Source organism: Nilaparvata lugens, chromosome 2, assembly GCF_014356525.2.
Source record: "Nilaparvata lugens isolate BPH chromosome 2, ASM1435652v1, whole genome shotgun sequence".
Lineage (NCBI taxonomy): Eukaryota > Metazoa > Arthropoda > Insecta > Hemiptera > Delphacidae > Nilaparvata > Nilaparvata lugens.
Genome location: NC_052505.1, coordinates 20990420 through 21012204, shown reverse-complemented (window position 1 = coordinate 21012204; position 21785 = coordinate 20990420). Strand labels below are relative to the sequence as shown.

The following is a 21785-nucleotide window of genomic DNA, read 5'->3' as shown; positions in this document are numbered from 1 at the left end:
ATACAGTATAGTGGATAACATTTCTGGGTGGAAATTCCCGCATAGAATTCTTAATACTTATCAACTTTCTCCTCATAATGCCACTGTATCTGTAAAATGTTGAATAAAATTGATACAACATTTATGAAAAATAAATGTATAATTTATAAAAAATATGTGTAAATGTGTAATTTATAAAAAATTAATAAATGTCCGATCTGTGTTAGGATAGTTCTGGTACGCTACTATAAAAACAAACAATCCAACACTATATAGGCTACCAATGAGTATGTATCTTGAAGTAAAAGCAATTCACTGAAATATTTTATTGATATGCTACTATTATACTGTTCATACATTATTATAATATTAATAGTAAATTCATTATTCATATCATGTTAACTCATGAAAAAAATCGCTCTGGCTAGATTCAAAAAGTATTTGTGATATTTTCTCTGTTTTTTATTTGCTATAATGTCAATGGTCAATTCACACCAGCGTAGCGTACAATGTTATATGTCATATAACATTGGGAGATAGGACGGCTACTTCTTCCGAAGACGAATTTCAAGCTACGCTACGCTAGGGTTGAAGAGATAGTCGTCTCGACTTTGTTTCATTATCTCAAAAAAATCTGGTGTGGCGCACTCACACAACTTTCCTTGCCGTTATGAAAATTGATCACCTGACGGCCTGACGCTAGTGTTCCCGAGCATTTCAAGTCGACTATTCAAAGATCTGAGCCAGCTGGTGACAGGACAATAACGCTGGAGACACACGATGTCTGCTATCTCTTCATAGTGAATGATTTAATAGAATCAACAGTTGCCAACAGTTTGCAATTGATATAATCACAATTTCTCGAATTTCGAGCTTATTATCAATTTTAGGTGAAAATATTACTGAACATTAATTATAGAGATTTTCATGCTCAATCATTTCCGCAAGAAATTTTCTGTTTTAATTGTATCTGAAGCCTGATAATTGGTATTCTAGAATCAAACTTTGCATAGATGGGGCGGAGCTCCTGAAATTTTGAAAGATATGGGATTTGTGGCAATTGATAGAGCTTATTAATGACTATTTTAAGTATGAATTTGATCAAAATCGTTGGAGCCGTATTTGTGAAAATCACGAAAAACCCTGTTTTTGACAACATTTTCGACATTTTAGCCACCATCTTCAATTAAATTTTATCGAAATTGTTCGTGTCGGATCCTTATAGTGTAAGGACTTCAAGTTCCAAATTTCAAGTCATTCCGTTAATTAGGAGATGAGATATCGTGTACACAGACGCACATACACTCATACACACACAACACACACACACACACACACACACACACACAGACCAATACCCAAAAATCATGTTTTTGGACTCAGGGGACCTTGAAATGTATAGAAATTTAGAAATATGGGTACCTTAATCTTTTCGGAAAGCAATACTTTCCTTACCTATGGTAATAGGGCAAGGAAAGTAGAAATTATTGTGTCTGCAACAAATATTGATTCATCGAGTGACATCTTTATTTTTCTATTGCAATACAAATTAAAATTGTTATACAGTATAGTGGATAACATTTCTGGGTGGAAATTCCCGCATAGAATTCTTAATACTTATCAACTTTCTCCTCATAATGCCACTGTATCTGTAAAATGTTGAATAAAATTGATACAACATTTATGAAAAATAAATGTATAATTTATAAAAAATATGTGTAAATGTGTAATTTATAAAAAATTAATAAATGTCCGATCTGTGTTAGGATAGTTCTGGTACGCTACTATAAAAACAAACAATCCAACACTATATAGGCTACCAATGAGTATGTATCTTGAAGTAAAAGCAATTCACTGAAATATTTTATTGATATGCTACTATTATACTGTTCATACATTATTATAATATTAATAGTAAATTCATTATTCATATCATGTTAACTCATGAAAAAAATCGCTCTGGCTAGATTCAAAAAGTATTTGTGATATTTTCTCTGTTTTTTATTTGCTATAATGTCAATGGTCAATTCACACCAGCGTAGCGTACAATGTTATATGTCATATAACATTGGGAGATAGGACGGCTACTTCTTCCGAAGACGAATTTCAAGCTACGCTACGCTAGGGTTGAAGAGATAGTCGTCTCGACTTTGTTTCATTATCTCAAAAAAATCTGGTGTGGCGCACTCACACAACTTTCCTTGCCGTTATGAAATTGATCACCTGACGCTAGTGTTCACGCGCATCTCGAGTCTACTTATAAACAAAGATCAGAGCCAGCTGGTGACAGGACAATAACGCTGGAGACATACGAGGTCTGCTATCTCTTCATAGTGATTCATTTAATAGAATCAACAGTTGCCAACAGTTTGCAATTGGATAATCACATTTTCTCGAATTTCGAGTTTATTTTCAATTTTAGGGGAGAATGTTACTTAACATTAATTGTAGAGATTCTCATGCTCAATCTTTTCCACTCAAAATTTTCTGTTTTAATTGTATCTGAAGCCTGATAATTGGTATTCTAGAATCAAACTTTGCATAGATGGGGCGGAGCTCCTGAAATTTTGAAAGATATGGGATTTGTGGCAATTGATAGAGCTTATTAATGACTATTTTAAGTATGAATTTGATCAAAATCGTTGGAGCCGTATTTGTGAAAATCACGAAAAACCCTGTTTTTGACAACATTTTCGACATTTTAGCCACCATCTTCAATTAAATTTTATCGAAATTGTTCGTGTCGGATCCTTATAGTGTAAGGACTTCAAGTTCCAAATTTCAAGTCATTCCGTTAATTAGGAGATGAGATATCGTGTACACAGACGCACATACACTCATACACACACAAACACACACACACACACACACACACACACAGACCAATACCCAAAAATCATGTTTTTGGACTCAGGGGACCTTGAAATGTATAGAAATTTAGAAATATGGGTACCTTAATCTTTTCGGAAAGCAATACTTTCCTTTCCTATGGTAATAGGGCAAGGAAAGTAAAAAATGGTCGAAATATATATTTGATGATCTGAGAACTTGACGAACTGAGACCCTCCCAGATGCAATGGTCATGGATAGCACCTTTCCTCACATGGAAGGGACTCACTTTCTTTAGTAAGTTAATGGATCCATTAAGCTGGACTTCCTCAGAACAGTGACAGTGAAAATATAATTAACACGATTTCTAATTAAACTACAAGTATTCCACTCAGCCCGGCTGAGCGGATATGGATAATCCCGTTAAAGATCATAGAAATTATAATAATTCTAATGTTCACTGTTGTGTGGGAATTATAGAGTAAAGATATATTAACTATAATTACCACGATTTCTAATTAGACTACGAGTATTCCCACTCAGCCCGGCTGAGCGAATATGTATAATCCCGTTATAGATCATAGAAATTATAATTCCAATGTTCACTGTCACTGTTGTGTGGGAATTATAGAGTAAAGATATATTAACTATAATTACCACGATTTCTAATTAGACTACAAGTATTCCCACTCAGCCTGGCTGAGCGGATATGGATAATCCCGTTATAGATCATAGAAATTATAATTCCAATGTTCACTGTCACTGTTGTGTGGGAATTATAGAGTAAAGATATATTAACTATAATTACCACGATTTCTAATTAGACTACGAGTATTCCCACTCAGCCCGCTGAGCGAATATGGATAATCCCGTTATAGATCATAGCAATTATAATTCCAATGTTCACTGTCACTGTTGTGTGGGAATTATAGAGTAAAGATATATTAACTATAATTACCACGATTTCTAATTAGACTACGAGTATTCCCACTCAGCCCGGCTGAGCGAATATGGATAATCCCGTTATAGATCATAGCAATTATAATTCCAATGTTCACTGTCACTGTTGTGTGGGAATTATAGAGTAAAGATATATTAACTATAATTACCACGATTTCTAATTAGACTACGAGTATTCCCACTCAGCCCGGCTGAGCGAATATGGATAATCCCGTTATAGATTATAGAAATTATAATTCCAATGTTCACTGTCACTGTTGTGTGGGAATTATAGAGTAAAGATAGCATAAGAAGATATCCCAGGTATAGATTTTTTACTTTCGAAATTTCAAGCCGATTTTTTTAACGCAAGCCGATTACTGTCGACTACTGTCTATCATTACTGTTTGGCCGGGCAAGAGTGTAAAGCTAGTTACACATACATCAACATTTGGACGTACGATATTTTACCGTTCTTATAAATTTTATCAGATTGATCAAATGATGTCAAGTTGTGTGGTCGAAGTGTGTGTAGAGCCAGTTACACACACATCGATATGTGTTCGAATTTTTGTCATCCATAATTCTATCCATAATTTATACCATCCATAATTCTATCAGATTGAATGGAATTTGACAAAAATCATGTTTTCGCCACACTGCACAGAAAGCAGCTGTTTTCCAATCCCTACGTAGATCTGAAAGACGTTGTTTGCAGACGACTCTCCCGTCTGACGTAAGAAACAGGTTTCTTTCCGGCCTAGGCTGGAGAGAGCACTCCTTCCAGCCTGCTAACATGGAAGTCCACAGTTAATAAGTCATCCACTAGATCAGGCGAGTGTCAACTTTCTTCATCTCAAGTCGCCATAATTTCAGTTCGAATTTCGAATCAAACTAATTCAGCATTCGCTTCACAACCATTTTTATTCAATTATTTATTGTTGATTAGCGCATTCCGAATTTTCAAAAATGCTTGAAGATGATGATGCCCGTGATATTCCAAGTGAAATTTTCAAAGAATCTGAAATCTTGACTGCAAATCTTCTACCACTAAAATCAAGAGATAGGTACGATAACGAGTATTCTTTATTTACTTTGTCAGCAATACCTGTAGTGTGGAAGAAAATATCGTTCCCACCTTGGGCAAAAATGTTATTCTGACTCTCAATCTTTTCTAGTCCTCAGCCTACGGCCTCGCACTTGGAAACCGATTTCGAGCCGGAGAAATCTCATTTTCTGCTCTAGGTGCGAAATATACTATTAATCTAAAATAATTTGTAAGATAGGCAAAAAATCGTACGTCCAAAAATCGATGTGTGTGAAACTGGCTTTACTGGCTACAGAATTCATAAGGATGGAAACACATCGATTTTTGTTCTCACAATATTTTGCCATCCTTATTAGATACAGAACTTGACAAACATCATCTGTTTGAAATCATCTGTTTAATCAAATAGAATTTATAAGGACGGCAAAATACTGTACAAACAAAAATCTATGTGTGTGTAACTTACTGGCTTAAGAACGACACAGTATAAGAAACCACCAGCATCACATACAGGTAGTACATACAGGTACATACCTGTAGTTTCGCTAAAAATAGTTACGAGGACTATCCTCTTGTGCTATGTTTTCTCTATGGTGGGAATACAGCTTTAAACTGAATTTCAGAAGTTAACATTGGAAATTGGAACATAAACATCCTATACCATAGGATATCCTCTTATGCTATGTTTTCTCTATGGTGGGAATACAGCTTTAAACTGAATTTAGAAGTTAACATTGAAAATTGGAACATAAACATTCTATACCATGGGATATCCTCTTGTGCTATGTTTTCTCTATGGTGGGAATACAGCTTTAAACTGAATTTCAGAGGTTAACATTGAAAATTGGAACATAAACATCCTATACCATGGGATATCCTCTTGTGCTATGTTTTCTCTATGGTGGGAATACAGCTTTGAACTGAATTTCAGAGGTTAACATTGAAAATTGGAACATAAACATCCTATACCATGGGATATCCTCTTGTGCTATGTTTTCTCTATGGTGGGAATACAGCTTTAAACTGAATTTCAGAAGTTAACATTGAAAATTAGAACATAAACATCCTATACCATGGGATATCCTCTTGTGCTATGTTTTCTCTATGGTGGGAATACAGCTTTAAACTGAATTTCAGAAGTTAACATTGGAAATTGGAACATAGCCGTCCTATACCAAGGAATATTTTCTTGTTCTATCTTTTCCAGCTTCCAACTGCATTTCAGATGCTGGGAGACGATGGATTTTTCAACAGTTGGTGGGTCCAACTACTACTGGTCATATTGGTGACTCTTGTGGCCACCAGAATCTATGCCAGCCATGTATTTTCCCACTGGCATCGGAAAGGTCTGGCGTCCTGTGCTGGCAGCTTCCCGTTCGGAAGCATTGGCAACTTTGTTCTCCAGAGAAAATCCATCTCCGAGGTGTATGCCGACATCTACCGCAGTGGGAAAGGCCACAAACTGTTCGGATACTACTCTTTCTTCTCACCTTCACTGCTTGTGAGGGATCCAGAGCTAATCAGGTAAACTGTGAGTTACGTCACTTGACAAAAAATCATCAATAATTACTTGAAATCACGTTAGCTTAAGCAACTCAGGTACCTTGTTTTGCTGCATCTCAACTTATTGGACTTTATTTTTCATTAATTCTTTTTTACAATAGAATCAGTACATTATCAAAATGAAAGGGAGAGGAAAAATAAGGTAACCTTGTGCTATTCCTCTCCCAAAATAAAACATAGTCCAAAATAGGTTAAGTCTTATAGTTCTTCAATTCACAAAATTTTCAGTCCTCAAGTATTTTCACAAAATATATTATCAAATTTAGATGCTTCAAAACTAAACATAAAAGACATATTTCACATTTTTATAACTAAAAATAATAGTAAATACTTGGCTGAGCAGAATGATTCTCCATCTGTGAAATTGTAATAATGAGAAACTCACAAAATGACTATAAGTAAGCTACAGTATCAACCATTTGGGTTTGATATTATTATTATTTTCAATTTGAAGACTGTTTATTGTATCATTTATAAACAATGCTGTCCATCGTTAAAGTAGAGGAATAGTTCCAGTTGGAGAATAGACTACGTTTTTTTCAATCTCAAGCCACATGCAGTTTTTATAAAGTATCAACTGAACATCAGAATTAATATTGATTTGATGGAATGTTTCCATGATGAAAGATCAGATCATGCATTCCCAAACACATGTTTGTAGAATCAGTTCACCCTAGTTTACAATAAGTTCGGGAGGTGATCTCTTCTCTTCAAACAAACAACATTTTGAGCCAATTGAAAGTCAGCTTCAAGGGCCGTTATGAAAGATTCACAATCGTAATCAGCTCGTTCAGAGGGGTAAAATATTTTACTCAGTAACAATTAGTACGATTCCAGTACTGCTAGCCAACAATGTCATTCTCATCTTCTCAGCTAAGTTGGATCTAGAGTTCTAGATCTTGACCTAAGTTAGATATGCTGTTCTGTCTAAGAGTCAGTTGAGAGCTTCCCCTATTTGTTTTCTATCGTTTCCTTTTATCAGATCTAGATTACTTCATAAAATGATCATTTGTCATTCAATTGAGATTAAACAAGTCATAGTATTGGAATTTTCCACCAGTATAAATCCCACTGTATCAGTTTATCAGTTTATTCTACTATCAAAGAGGCAATTTATCCGAAGAAGCATCATTTTCTTAGGCTGAACTCCATCAATATGTTCCACCAGGAAATAGCTTTACATTGTTTACAGTTGAGACTAAACACTGAGTACTGTTCAGATTGAATATAGATACTGAATGGATTGTTTATTCTATGGTTTCACTGAAAACAAAAACCAAAGCTTTTAAAATCAATAAGAAGTCCTATGGAGTTCGTTAAATAGTCTTCAAATACCTTCCTTACTTATAATTTAGAAAGCTCATTGAATAAATTCATCAGTCACGGCCAGGTTTGACCAGGTTTATGCTGCCATGTGCACAATAGTTTTCTGTAGTTTTATTTTTGGATAAATCATCTGATTTTATATTCATGAAATAGGGAGTTGATTGGAATGCCAAATAAACATTTCCATTTAATATTATTTATTCATCTATTACAGAACAAAGAAGACTACAGGCATTATGCCCAAAACAGTCGTCACTACAATTTACAATCGTATTAAGCAAGTTACTAAAATAAAAATAAGATATACAGTACTTGCAATTTACAAATACCTAAGAAAAATATTAGGAAAGCATAAGTAATTGAAAGTAATCTAAGTATAAGTAATAAATACAGAATGAGGATAATAAGTTATAAAAAGAATATAATTGAGCATAGAAACAGGTCAAGGGGAAACATGTACCACTGTGGAAAGAAAATCGATGAAAACAGACGAAAAAAGAAAAAAAAATGCGTTAATAACAACAAATATTCAAGTATAATAGTTGATGAGTTTAAACTGTAGGTTTGATTAACTCTATAAAACTGATAAGAAGTCTGGACATCATATTAAGTGAACCTATTCTGCCACTGAATTCAATCAGGGATAGCCTCAATGATGCGCCTTCTAACCTCATTATGTTAATTGGGCAAGATATTTATCTCGGGCCACTCCCGTGTTTCGGATGGACACGTTAAGCCGTCGGTCCCGGTTGCCTAAAAAGCAGTCGTTAGGTCATGTCAGAGGCCCTGAAATTGATCAGCTGCGACCTGAAAACTCTGACACCAGACCTGAGCCAGCCAGGTCACTCGATATTATTATTATTATTATTATATGTTAATTGTATATCAAAGTGACATAACCTTCATACTTCCAGTATTGTTTTAATGAGAAAAAGTGGTGTCACTTATCTCGAATGCTGAGAGTTTGTAGATAATCTCACTTCAGCAGCTGAAACCTTAGAGGAACGGAAAACGGATATTCGTTTGTCTCAGCTGAAACACAGTGTCGTCCACTGTGTGGGAAAATGATTGACTTCTGCTGGCCTGAGTACTACATGCACGTGCTACAGATTCCGTAAATCCATCTCTGTTATCAGATAAAACTATTTGTACGTGTTTGACCTGAATCCGAAATTTCACAGGTTGGTACTGGTGAAAGATTTCCCCCACTTCATGAACCGAGGAGCTTACTACAATGAGAAGGACGATCCACTTTCCGCGCACATCTTTTCCCTGGAAGGCGAGGAGTGGAAAAAGATCAGGACCAAAGTCTCGCCCTTCTACGCCACTAACAAAATGAAATTCATGTTTGACACAATACGAAGTTGCAGCGTAGATCTTCAGAGATTTCTGTTGGAGATTTCGAGCTCGTGCAAGAGTGAATTCGAGTTGAAGAGCTTGATGTCTAAGTACAGCATCAATGTCATCGCCCAGACCGCCATTGGCATGGAAGGGAATAACTTCAAGGACAAAAATATGCTGAGCGAAATGTCTTTCAAGGTCACAGATCCTGATGATATCGTCCAAACGTTCAGGTTCTCATTCCATTACTCTTAGAGTGAGGTCCACGTTATAATGGCAGTGGAGTAGATAGGGGAAAAGCGTTGCCGATCCTCTGTCTTGTCAATGCCTTCTAAAGAGGGTAACTGATACCGGTTTATTGATGTAATATTAACTCGTTTAAAATAATCAATTATATTTTATCAAGCAAGAGATAATATTTTCCAATGATTTCATAATGAATTTTCATAATTAAGATTAAATTTTTATTTATTCATTTACAATGCGAATGACACTAATGCAATAACATTATAGAAGATGAAATAATAAAATAGTCCTCGTGCTACTTTTCTTCCAAATTTATAGGTGACAAAGTCCAAGATAAGGTTAGAATTTCACGTGTACAATTTTTATAAAATTTTAGTCCAAAATAAACATGAAAACTATAAATTTTGAATTTAGATGACTTAAATTAATAAATTGATAAGTAATATTCCACTCAATTACCACTTGAAACTAATACTATTGAGTTATTTTAAAAAAAATTGGAACCATTGAAGAAACATAAACTTGTAAACACTAAAGCTCAGCTGACATGAATTATATTATAAATATTTTGTTAATTAATTATATTTCTACATTGTTAAGAAACGATCTGGCAACAGAGCAAAGCGAGAAAGAGATCAGCTCTGTTGAATGATAGACAACGATAGCAATACAATTGCTAATCAAACACTGCAATTATAACGTGGACCTCACTACAATTTCTATTGTAGGTATATCATTATTTGTGAATACCGTAATATCACAGATCTAACCTAGTTTATTTAGTTAGAAGTTTACTTAGTCTATGATAGTCTTCAATAAAACGAAAAGACTTAAAGGTCAAAAATATGTTGAGTTGTCTCACAAGGTTCAAACATTCAGGGTATCATTCCATTCCTCTTCATTCTATTGTAGGTGTATGTAAATAATAAACTAAAAATAGAACCGACTTCAAGGACAAGAATATGGTAAATGTGATGACTTTCAAGGTCTGATGATATCGTTGCAACATCAGGTTATCATTCCAGCTCTCTTCTTCATTCTATTGTGGGTGTAGACTGTAGATAATAAACTAGAATAGAACAGAATAAAATAGAATAAGACAGAAATATGGTAAAGGAGATGTCTTTCAAAGTCATAGGTCTTGATGATATCGTTTAAACATTCAGGTTATCTTTTCTTCATTCTATTGTAGGTATTTTTAAAAATATTCTAAACTTAGAACAAACTTCAAGGACAGAAATATGGTAAATAGATGTCTTTTAAGGTCATAGATATCGTCTATATCTGTTGATATCGTCCAAACATGAGGTTACCTTTCCATCTCTCCTCTCCATTGTATTATAGGTATACGTAAATAATATTACATAAATCGAACAGATTCTGTGGTTCAAGATCAGAACCAAATCAATTGCTAAATTAAATTATAAAAATCTGTAGTTGAAAGGTGTATCGCTCAGTTCTGAGAATATACAGGACATGAAAATATCACATTAAAAATGGGAGTAATATTTGAAATGTTCTATCCGCATTTGAATAATTCTGAACAGTGAATTTTGTAAAAGCTTGGGACAGTTGTGAGAAGCTCCCAGAGAGCCCTGTTGCATGAGAAAATACAAATTTCTTGTGGCTTCCTATTCTAATATCTAGCTGACTACTAAAATCATTAGTTAGTTTGTATTTTAACATTCAATCGACCCCTCCTTCTATGCCAAAATATTGATTACAACCTAGGATCTCATGATTCTGATAGTGACTCAAGCCCGCATCCACTAGGATGCGAAAACTAGGTTTGATCGGCAGCTGGATCTAGTCAAATGGTTTCTAATTGGTTTTGTAAAACTGCGTTTACACCAAAGTTATTAACAAAATGTTTATTTTTCCGTTCTTCTAAATTCTACTAGTAGTTCTGTGGACAGTAGACCTCGCGCAGTTATAACGACGTCCCAAACCATAAGCACATCCACACTGATACACTAACTATTTATTTGATCAGATCATGCTTACACAAGATTTAATTATCATATCACTCTGTTGTATATCCATACTTTTTCACTATTAAAATTAAACTTGAATTTTAAAAAACTTTTGAAGTGAAAATGCACTTACTTTTTGTATAGTGACGATCGTTTCGACCTGTTGTTGGTCATCATCAGACTGTCAAAAGTTGAAAGCCAAACACAACCTTAAACTAACTCAACTTATGAATACCCAGAACCCAACTGTAACATCCACACATAATTTTCACAAAAGAACAATCAACAACACTGAAATAGAATTCACAAAAACAGAAATGAAATTACTAGACAAAGGATTGAAACACAACATCAAAACAAACAATCCTAGTTCAAAATCCCAATTATTCAATACCATAATAGACACAGAGACTGCAATACAAAACACTACCCTACCTGACCAAGAATACTTGAGACAGGACATAACAAGAAACAGAAACAATTTCAAGCCCTCAGAAAAAAACAACCCAGAACATATGATATTGAAAAGCATAAAAAACAAACAGAAACAACACAACCTAGTCATCACTAATGCTGACAAAGGCAACATCACAGTTATAATGCATAAAACAGACATAGACCAGAAAGTAGACAAATTCATCAATGACAATAACATAGTCAAACTCTCAACTGACCCAACTCACACATATCAAACAAAAATAAAAGATGCCATCAACCAAACCAAGCACATAATCCCAAACAACCAGAAAAAGTTTCTCAAACAAATCAACCCACAAGCACCCAGACTCAACGCCCTCCCAAAAATACACAAACAAGATGTACCAATAAGACCACTGATCAATCACACAACAGCACCTGCCCACAACTAGCCAAACTACTAGATACCACCATAAGAGACAACATAACTTTTCATAATCATACTGCAGTGAAAAACAACATTGATCTCACCACAAAACTTCAGAAAATCCAAATACCACAAAACTCCACAATAGCTTCACTGGACATTTCAAATTTATACACCAATGTACCAATCCCCGAAACTGTAAAATTCCTTAAAACAATGCTAGAACAGAATAATACACCACCTGAACATATCAATGAAATTGTAAATCTCACTAACCTAGTCACCTCACAGAATTACTTCTGTTACAATAACCAATATTATTTCCAGCCAAACGGTCTCCCCATGGGGAGCCCCATTTCTTGCATTTTAGCTGAGATCTTCATCCACAACATTGAACAAAAACACATTCTCAATCAGTTTGACAGAATCATCAGCTGGTTTAGATATGTTGATGATATTTTCATTCTATACAAAGGAAACACCAGACAAACTGAAATATTTCACTCCAAACTGAACAAAATACACCCAAACTTGCACTTCACCATAGAACTGGAAAACAATAATACAATCAATTTCTTGGACATCACCATATTTAAACAAAACCATACTTTCAAAACATTTAAAATATCATATAACGCTTTCCGGAATTTAGCGCGAGAAAACCAGAAGACATCTATAGCACGTTATAATGACAGTATTTGATCAACTTTGGTTTTGCTATCCTTGTCTATCATTCGACAAAGCCGGTTGTACTATCCTTTTCTAGGTCCACAACGATGTCAATTATGTTTTTTACGGTGTAGAAATATAATTAATTAATGCAGAGAATCGGCATCGCTATTCTTCTATCTTTATCCACTGCCATTATAACGTTGACCACACTATAGGCGCTCAGACGAGCAGTTATAAGTTCTTTGCATCCTATTCAATAGTGCATAAAAATTGCATTCAATGAGGCATGCAATGAGGCATGCAATTTATAGTCTACACAGCTGTTAATTTTTTACCAAGTTACATTGAGATATTGAATTGCATGCGTCATAGCATGCAATTTATAGTCAACTCGACAGCTGATTTATGATGAATCTATATATAAAAGCGAAATGGCACTCACTCACTGACTGACTGACTGACTCACTCACTCACTCACTCACTCGCATAACTAAAAATCCACCGGACCAAAAACGTTCAAATTTGGTAGGTATGTTCAGTTGGCCCTTTAGAGGCGCACTAAGAAATCTTTTGGCAATATTTTAACACTAAGGGTTTAAAGTTCGTCTTTTAGCATGTATATTCTTCTTCTCCCAATCTCTTAATTATAATTGATATTTCCATATCATATGTTACTATAGAACTATAATCTAGATAGAGTACCTCTTCGAAACAGTATTGTTAACTGAGTGCTAAATTAATAATTTTGTCAGGTTGGCATTAAGTTGAGTTGACTTTGTTAGGTTGGCACCAAGTTGAAGATTTAAATGCATTTATCGCGGAAAAATTGATTGGGCACTGCTACTTCAATCCTGGGAATATTATGTTACTAGCAGTTATATCCATAGCCATATCCGTTTAGCCAGCCGTTTAGTCTGGACCCCCGACTGGATTGTCCTAACATATGATAAAAATGCCCAAATGAAAAATGCAGACGAGCGAAGCGAGCTAGACGGATATGGCGAGCGAAGCGTGCCTGACGGCTAGTAATTCTATAGTCTGATTTTTACTCTAATATTGACGTATGAAGGAGGCTCCTTTTTCCTTTTATATTATCATTGAAATGCAAAATTTCCAAAAACCTTGTATATACGTCGACGCGCAATTTAAAAAGGAAAATACCTGTCAAATTTCATGAAAATCTATTATCGCGTTTCAACATATAAACATTTAAACATTTAAACATTAAGAGAAATGCCAAACCGTCGACTTGAATCTTAGACCTCACTTCGCTCGGTCAATTAGATTGAATGGAGCTTGAAAAACACATTATGCACATCATGTGTATGATAAGTTATGTTCAATCTAATAGAATCTATAGGGAAGGAAAAATAAGCATTTTGTTAATAACTTTGGTGTAAACGCATGTAACTTTTTGTTGCTATAGAACCAACAATTTTCGCTCAAACCTAGTTTCAGTTTTGGTGAAATCGGGCCTTAATCACATGATTTCAATTCACAGATTCTCGCTACCCTTCATTAATCGCAATCTGGCAGCTCTCCTGAAACTGAGGTTTACTCCTAAGGCGACCGAGGACTACTACATGGCAGCTGTACGGCAAATTATCGAACAGAGGAAGAGGGAAAACGTAGTCAAACACGATTTTATGCATTTGCTGCTACAGATGAAAGGGAGATCTGATACTATCGACAAAGGTAATCGTTCATAATCAGACTGAGTACTTGTCTGTACAGATAATACAGATTCTGCACAAATACACATACGATTATAAATATAGTATAAATATATACGAGAAACATTTATAGTTTTACTGAACCTATGGCATCGTATCAGTTGGGTTTTTTGGTTAGACTCTAGTCAACAATGTGTAAAAAATGGTCAAGTCTAACTAAAAAAATCTGGTGTGGTACACTCACACAACTTTCCTTGCTCATATTTGAAACTATGATCAGACTTCTGTATATGTGTATATATAATTATTGTTTTCAGAGTCCTTTTTCTTTGTGTAAATTGTGTGAAACTCGATGATTTTTTTAGTCCTAATTTTTTTAAAGTCGTCAAAACAGCTGTTCTATAGATGAAATATCTCGACTATGTGTTCTTTTTATGAACTGCGCTACCTACCTACCTCATGCACAAGAAGGAGGTTACCATTTACCAAGTCCATTTATCAAGGATGGGGTGGACCCCCCATTAGTTTCCCAGATAGGAGACTCATGCCAGTTGATAGAGCTGATAAATAACTATACAGGGTATGAATTTGAAAAAAATCGGTCAAGTTATTTTTGAGAAAATCGTGAAAAACATGGTTTTTTAGTAATTATCCGCCATTTTTCTCAAGAATATTACGGACCTCCTGAAATTTTCCCAGAAATGAGACTCATGTCAGTTGATAGGGCTTATAAATAGCTATCCATGATATAAATTTGAAGAAAATCGTTAGAGCCGTTTTAGAGAAAACCGTGAAAAACATGGTTTTTTTAGTAATTATCCGCCATTTTTCTCAAGAATATTACGGAGCTCCTGAAATTTTCTCAAAAATGAGACTCATGTCAGTTGATAGGGCTTATAAATAGCTATCCATGGTATAAATTTGAAGAAAATCGTTAGAGCCGTTTTCGAGAAAACCGTGAATAACATGGTATTTTAGTGATTATCCGCCATTTTCTCAAGAATATTACGCACCTCCTGAAATTTTCCGAGAAATGAGACTCATGTCAGTTGATAGGGCTTATAAATAGCTATCCATGATATAAATTTTAAGAAAATCGTTAGAGCCGTTTTCGAGAAAACCGTGAAAAACATGGTTTTTTTAGTAATTATCCGCTATTTTTCCCGCCATTTTGAATTCAATTTTATTGAATCTCTTATTGTCGGATCCTCATGGTATAAGGACCTTAAGTTTAAAATTTCAAGTCAATCGGTTGTTTAGGAATGGAGTTATCATGTTCACAGTCTATGATATGAATTTGAAGAAAATTGTTAGAGCCGTTTTCGAGAAAAACGTGAAAACATGGTTTTTTCGTCATTATCGGCCATTTTTCTCAAGAATATTACAGAGCTCCTGAAATTATCCCAGAAATGAGACTCATGCCAGTTGATAGGGCTTATAAATAGCTATCCAGGGTATAAATTTGAAGAAAATCGTTGGAGCCGTTTTCGAGAAAACCGTGGAAAACATGGTTTTTTCGTCATTATCCGCCATTTTTCTCAAGAATATTACCATAGAGAAACAATAGCGTAAGTAGATATCCCATGGTATAGGGAGTTTATGTTGCAACTTTTACTGTTATCTCAAGCCGATTACTGTTGATTATTGTCGATTTTTACTGTTTTGTTGGGGTGAGAGTGTATGAACGGCACAATATGAGAGACTACCAGTGTCACACAGCTTCAAGGGAAAGAGCTACATGGACTATCGGCTTGAGATAACAGTAAAAGTTGCGACATAAACGCCCTATACCATGGGATATCTACTTATGCTATTGTTTCTCTATGATATTACAGAGCTCCTGAAATTTTTCCAGTAATGAGACTCATGCCAATTGATAGGGCTTATAAATAGCTATCCATGGTATGAATTTGAAGAAAATCGTTAGAGCCGTTTTCGAGAAAAACGTGAAAAACATGGTTTTTTAGTAATTATCCGCCATTTTTTCCGCCATGTTGAATTGAATTTTATTGAATTTCTTATTGTCGGATCCTCATGCTATAAGGACCTTAAGTTTAAAATTTCAAGTCAATCGGTTGATTAGGAATGGAGTTATCGTGTTCACAGACACACACACAGACCAACACCCAAAAATCATGTTTTTGGACTCAGGGGGACTTGAAACGTATAGAAAACTTGAAATCAGGGTACCTTAATTTTTTTTGGAAAGCAATACTTTCGTTACCTATGGTAATAGGGCAAGGAAAGTAAAAAAACTACTGATCATCATCAAAGAATCAAAATCATCAAAATCATTTACTCTTAAAAAAAAATTTACAGTATAAAATACAACACTTTCACAAAACTTGTCTAACCTAATCCTTATATGACAATTTACAAGACACATTGAGAAGAAAAAATCCCTGCAAAGGTTTAACCTGAGCGCAGGAATGAGTCGCTATAAATAACATAATAACAATATCGAGGGAAACAGGATGTTGAAAAGCTACTCTATAAAATGAAAAAAATCAATATTAAATATACAGACAGTTAAAGTTAATTGCAATAATTCGTGAAAATAGAAATGTACAAAATATAAATTACAAATATTGAACAGCAGCACAACTCATGATGATAATCATAGCATATAATTTATGTAAACAGTATCCACTATGCTCAGCATATTGAAATTTATATACAATATGAAAAGAAATGGAAAATCACGTAGTTTAATTCATGAATCAGTTCAAAAAACATTGAAAATAAGAGGAAAAGGTATTCACTACAAAAGAATACATTATTCAATAGTTACAAAAAAGTTTGATATTTGTTATTTCTAAAGGTTATTATAACTTTGGAAGGAGAAAATCTTTGATCAATACAGAAAGTATAGGATCTATAGTAAATGAATTTTACTTGTATCAAAATGGTAATAACTGATGATGATGCTAGTGCATTGAAACTATTTTGGCTTTGATTTGTAATCAATTTCCAGAGAAGAAATTTTGTGAAATTTCTTTCATTTCAGAAAAGGTTCATATAAATAGAGTCAATTCATCCCCTCCTCATTGATACAAAGTGAAGTGAAGCTATATATAGTAAAGTGAAGTATAGGAACGCAACATAGAACAATATATAAACTTATGTAGTTGATTTACAAGTACAGTCCCTCATGTAGATAATTTAAAACAACTATTCCAGGAAATAATCTCTATATATAAAAGCGAAATGGCACTGACTGACTGACTGACTCACTCACTCACTCGCAGAACTAAAAATCTACCGGACCAAAAACGTTCAAATTTGGTAGGTATGTTCAGTTGGCCCTTTAGAGGCGCACTAAGAAATCTTTTGGCAATATTTTAACTCTAAGGGTGGTTTTTAAGGGTTTAAAGTTCGTCTTTCAGCATGTATATTATTCTTATTCCAATATCTTAAAATTATAATTGAAATGTCCATACCATATGTTAATATAGAACTTTTATCTAGAGAGAGTACCTCTTCGAAATAGTTGTTCTGGTAACTAAATTAAAAATTTTTTCAGGTTGGCATTAAGTTTGAGTTGATTTTGTTAGGTTGGCATCAAATTGAAGATTGAAATGCATTTATCCAGGTCATCCTAAATACCAATTTATCCAGTTAGCCAAAATTAGAGTTTTCTAAGCTTTTCTGCGTTTCCTCACCTTTTTCAATAATTGATGGAAACATATTAAAAAAAAATCAGTACACAGGTTTAGCTGAGGTGGAAAAATTTTGTTCGCCAAAGATACGCCGATATAGTAACAGGTGTATTTCGAGATCAAATTGACATAATACGTTCCAATTCGGTACAGAGGTTCCGCTGAGGTCTACATGCAGGCGAGCGAAGCTAGCCAGTTGTTCTCATTTTTGGACGATCCTGTCGGGGGTCCAGGGGGCGCGGAGCCCCCTGGCTAGACGGATAAGGCGAGCGAAGCGAGCCTGACGGCTAGTCGTTCATAATCAGATTGAGTACTTGTCTGTACAGATAATACAGATTCTGCACAAATACACATACGTGTATAAATACAAGTAAAAATGCAAATACAGATACAAAGTCTGTTTGAGTACATGTTGTTTTGTGCTTTGTGTCTTGTTCATGAGAAATAAAAGTACAGATAACATATTTTCTCATTTTTCACAAGTGTGGTATTGGAGTTATGAGTAAGAATTTTATTGGTTGAAGTGCAAACTTTTCAACAATACTGTACTTGTTCTAACATACAATAGTTCATCTTTAATTAGGTAAAATGTAGAGGAAATGTGACATTGATTTTATAGACGTTAATGGTCATCTATAGTGAGGTCGATTCTCGACCTGCCACTGCCTTCTATAGCAGGTATCTATCACCGTTATATCTTATAATATCTTATTAATAGACTATTTGTTTATTCTTGCTTGAAAATAATACATTATTTTTTATTCGCTATAATCAATATTAAATTGTCATAATTGAGATAAAATATTTCGTTAATTACATTTCTGCAATGCTGAAAACGAATCGACATCGTTGCAGAGTTGGAAAAGGATTGCACTATCTGCTTTGTCGAATGATAGACAAGGATGGCAACACCAATGTACTGCCATAATAACCTGAACCTCACCATAGCAACAAGTTGTGGATGGGAGCTGCAACTCAGCAACTTGATTATTGATCTACTACTACATACTACAAAGTGTAGAGGAAGTTTTTAAAACTCTCAAATAATACGAAGTGTAAAGGAAGAAGAGCATTGATTTCCTAGGCGTTAACTAACATGCTTATCGAGGTAAATTGTCATTGTCATTGCAAACTAACGTTAGTTCTAAAATTCAAATTCTCATTGATTTCCTAGACGTTGACATGCTTATCCATAGTAATGTACACGTTATAATGGCAGTATTTGATCAACATTGGTGTTGCTACCCTTGTCTATCATTCGACAAAGCAGGTAACGCTATCCTTCTTCACCTCCGAAACGTTGCCAGATCATTCTGTAACAATGTAGAAATATGATTAATGAACAAAATAATCAATTTCAATTATGAAATATTATTATTTCATCATTGAAAAGTATGTTTTTCTTGACGAATGAAATTTAATTGATTATTTTCTACAAAAATAAACAGTCAATACGAGGCGCGTTCATAAAGTAAGGGCCGTTTGGTTACAGAAAAAATGTACTCATAAGAAACAAATTTTATTGTCATATTCAGTTAGGTAGGATCTTCCTTTACTTGTCTACATAATCACCGCTCACTTGCAAGCATTATTCGTACCGCTGCACCAGCTTCTTTAACCCCTGTGCATAGAGGTTTGCCGCCTGAGAGTGGAACCAGTTGACAACGGCGTGTTTTTATCCCTCTTCGGTTTTAAAGCATTGTCCACTAAGCAAGCCAATGGGCCATATGAATAAAGTTGAGCATTTGCTTATACTTCTAAAATATGAAGCATTTGCTTCATTTTCTATGAATAAACGTGAGCAAAACCTTTTGCTCATGCTTATCAAAAAAATAGTTTGGGCATTTGCTCAAAAGTAAAAGCTTGTACTCAAAATTGTATGAATAAAATAGAGCATTTGCTCAACGTTTGAAGCAAATGCTTCAAAAAAAGTGAGTCTAGTCTTGAGCAGCTTATCACCTTTTGCTCATAGTAAAATGGCTCAACTAAGTCGTATGAGGAAGAGGAAACTATACCAGATACGATCACAACCAATAGTTGAGAACTATAAAACACTTTTTAAATTCAACCATGATATTATATTATATCAACATTATTCCTACAAAAGAATAAATACAAAAGATAGCTAGCTACCTGATATAAAGATAGCCATCACAAAATAGGAAATGGCATTTAAGAACATAAGAGTGTAGACGATTATAAGAAGGCTATTAATATTATAAGAATATGATGATATAAAGATAGCCATCACAAAATAGGAAATAGGCATTTAAGAACATAAGAGTGCAGACGATTATAAGAAGGCTATTAATATTATAAGAATATGCTGAAGATTATCATAGAGATTTTTTCACGCTATTATTTCAAAATTCTAAACTCAACTAACTTAAAACTCAATTCATAAATACAAAACAGAGCAGACGACACAAACACAAGCGGTGCCCCCTACTTGCATATTTAGCGCTTCCGTGAGCTATAAAAACAAACTAAGGCTACAAAAGCGAATCAGCTGATGAAAAATCTCTAAAATACGAGAGCATTTGCTCCAAAGTTTAGGAGCATAAAGTAAGAGTATAAGGTAAAGCTTATTCATATAAAAATGAGCAAATGCTTTTGCTTCTACCTTTTGCTCATGAGCAAAACCTTATGCTCCATGCTCTTGCTCATGAGCATTTGCTCTGGTTTTATTCATATGGGCCACTGTTTAGAATGCAAGAATAGGAAGTAGTCGCTAGGTGCAAGGTCGGGACTGTACGGTGGGTGGTCAAAAAGTTTTCAACGAAAATGTTGAGTTTTATCCATGGTTTTGGCAGCAGTGTGAGGACGCGCGTTATCGTGGAGGAGAATTATGCCAGATGACCGTTTCCCGCGGCGTTTGTTTAGGATCGCACTTCTCAACTTTTTGAGCGCTCCGCAGTACACGTCAGCTGTAATTATTGTTGTCCAAAAACTCAAGAACGCCGTTATCAACTGGTCCAACTCTCAGGCGGCAAACCTCTTTGCACAGGGGTTGAATAAGCTGGTGCAGTGGTACGAAAAATGCTTACAAGTGAACGGCGATAATGTAGAGAAGTAAAGAAAGTTTTTACCTAACTGAATATGACAATAAAATTTGCTTCTTATGAGTAAAGTTTTTCTGTACATTTTTTTCGGCCCTTACTTCATGAACGCACCTTGTATTACATCAGATATACCAGTGTGGCCCCCCAGTGTGGTAGGGGTAGTAGAATTGTACCCACAGTAATTCCTGCTTGTTTGTAAGAGGCGACTAAAAGGGACCTCCCCTTTCCAAGCCCTTCTTCCCAAATCCTTCTTCTCCTTCGACATGCTTGGATCTTTTATTTCTAGAATGGCACCTTTCCATTGACTTAGCTTTGTGCCATTCTCTTGCAGTGCGCGGCTACAGGGATGATGGGGGCACCTTGCTTCAGTAAGGTGTCAATCTGTCGTCCTGTCGGTCGCGCACTGCTCACTTCCTCTATCCTGTCCTCCCTGCTTTGGGGAGATTCTTCTTTTTTCATTTTATTTTCTATTTTCGAAGGTCTGCGACAATAGACCGAGTGGCCACCGGAATAAGTGACCCCCCCTCCATTAAGCGCCAACGGCCTCCTACAGGGCAGATGAGCAGTGGAGGATCCTGGACACCCTTTTGCCCCAGGGTTGGGAAACTGGCCCTAAAAGCGGAAGAACTGT

The 21785-nt window shown here is 35.0% G+C and overlaps 1 protein-coding gene across 1 annotated transcript in view; it reads left to right on the top strand.

Annotated features, from left to right (window-relative positions):
* Positions 1-5596: 5596 nt before the first annotated feature.
* LOC111058458 overlaps positions 5597-21785 on the top strand; it is a 37252-nt gene continuing 21063 nt past the window's right edge. Inside the window, exons 1-3 of the mRNA XM_039420009.1 lie at positions 5597-6319; positions 8866-9258; positions 14262-14455. Of these exons, the coding sequence (XP_039275943.1) occupies positions 6021-6319; positions 8866-9258; positions 14262-14455 (886 nt within the window). The 5' untranslated portion in view covers positions 5597-6020. The remainder of the gene's footprint in view (positions 6320-8865; positions 9259-14261; positions 14456-21785) is intronic.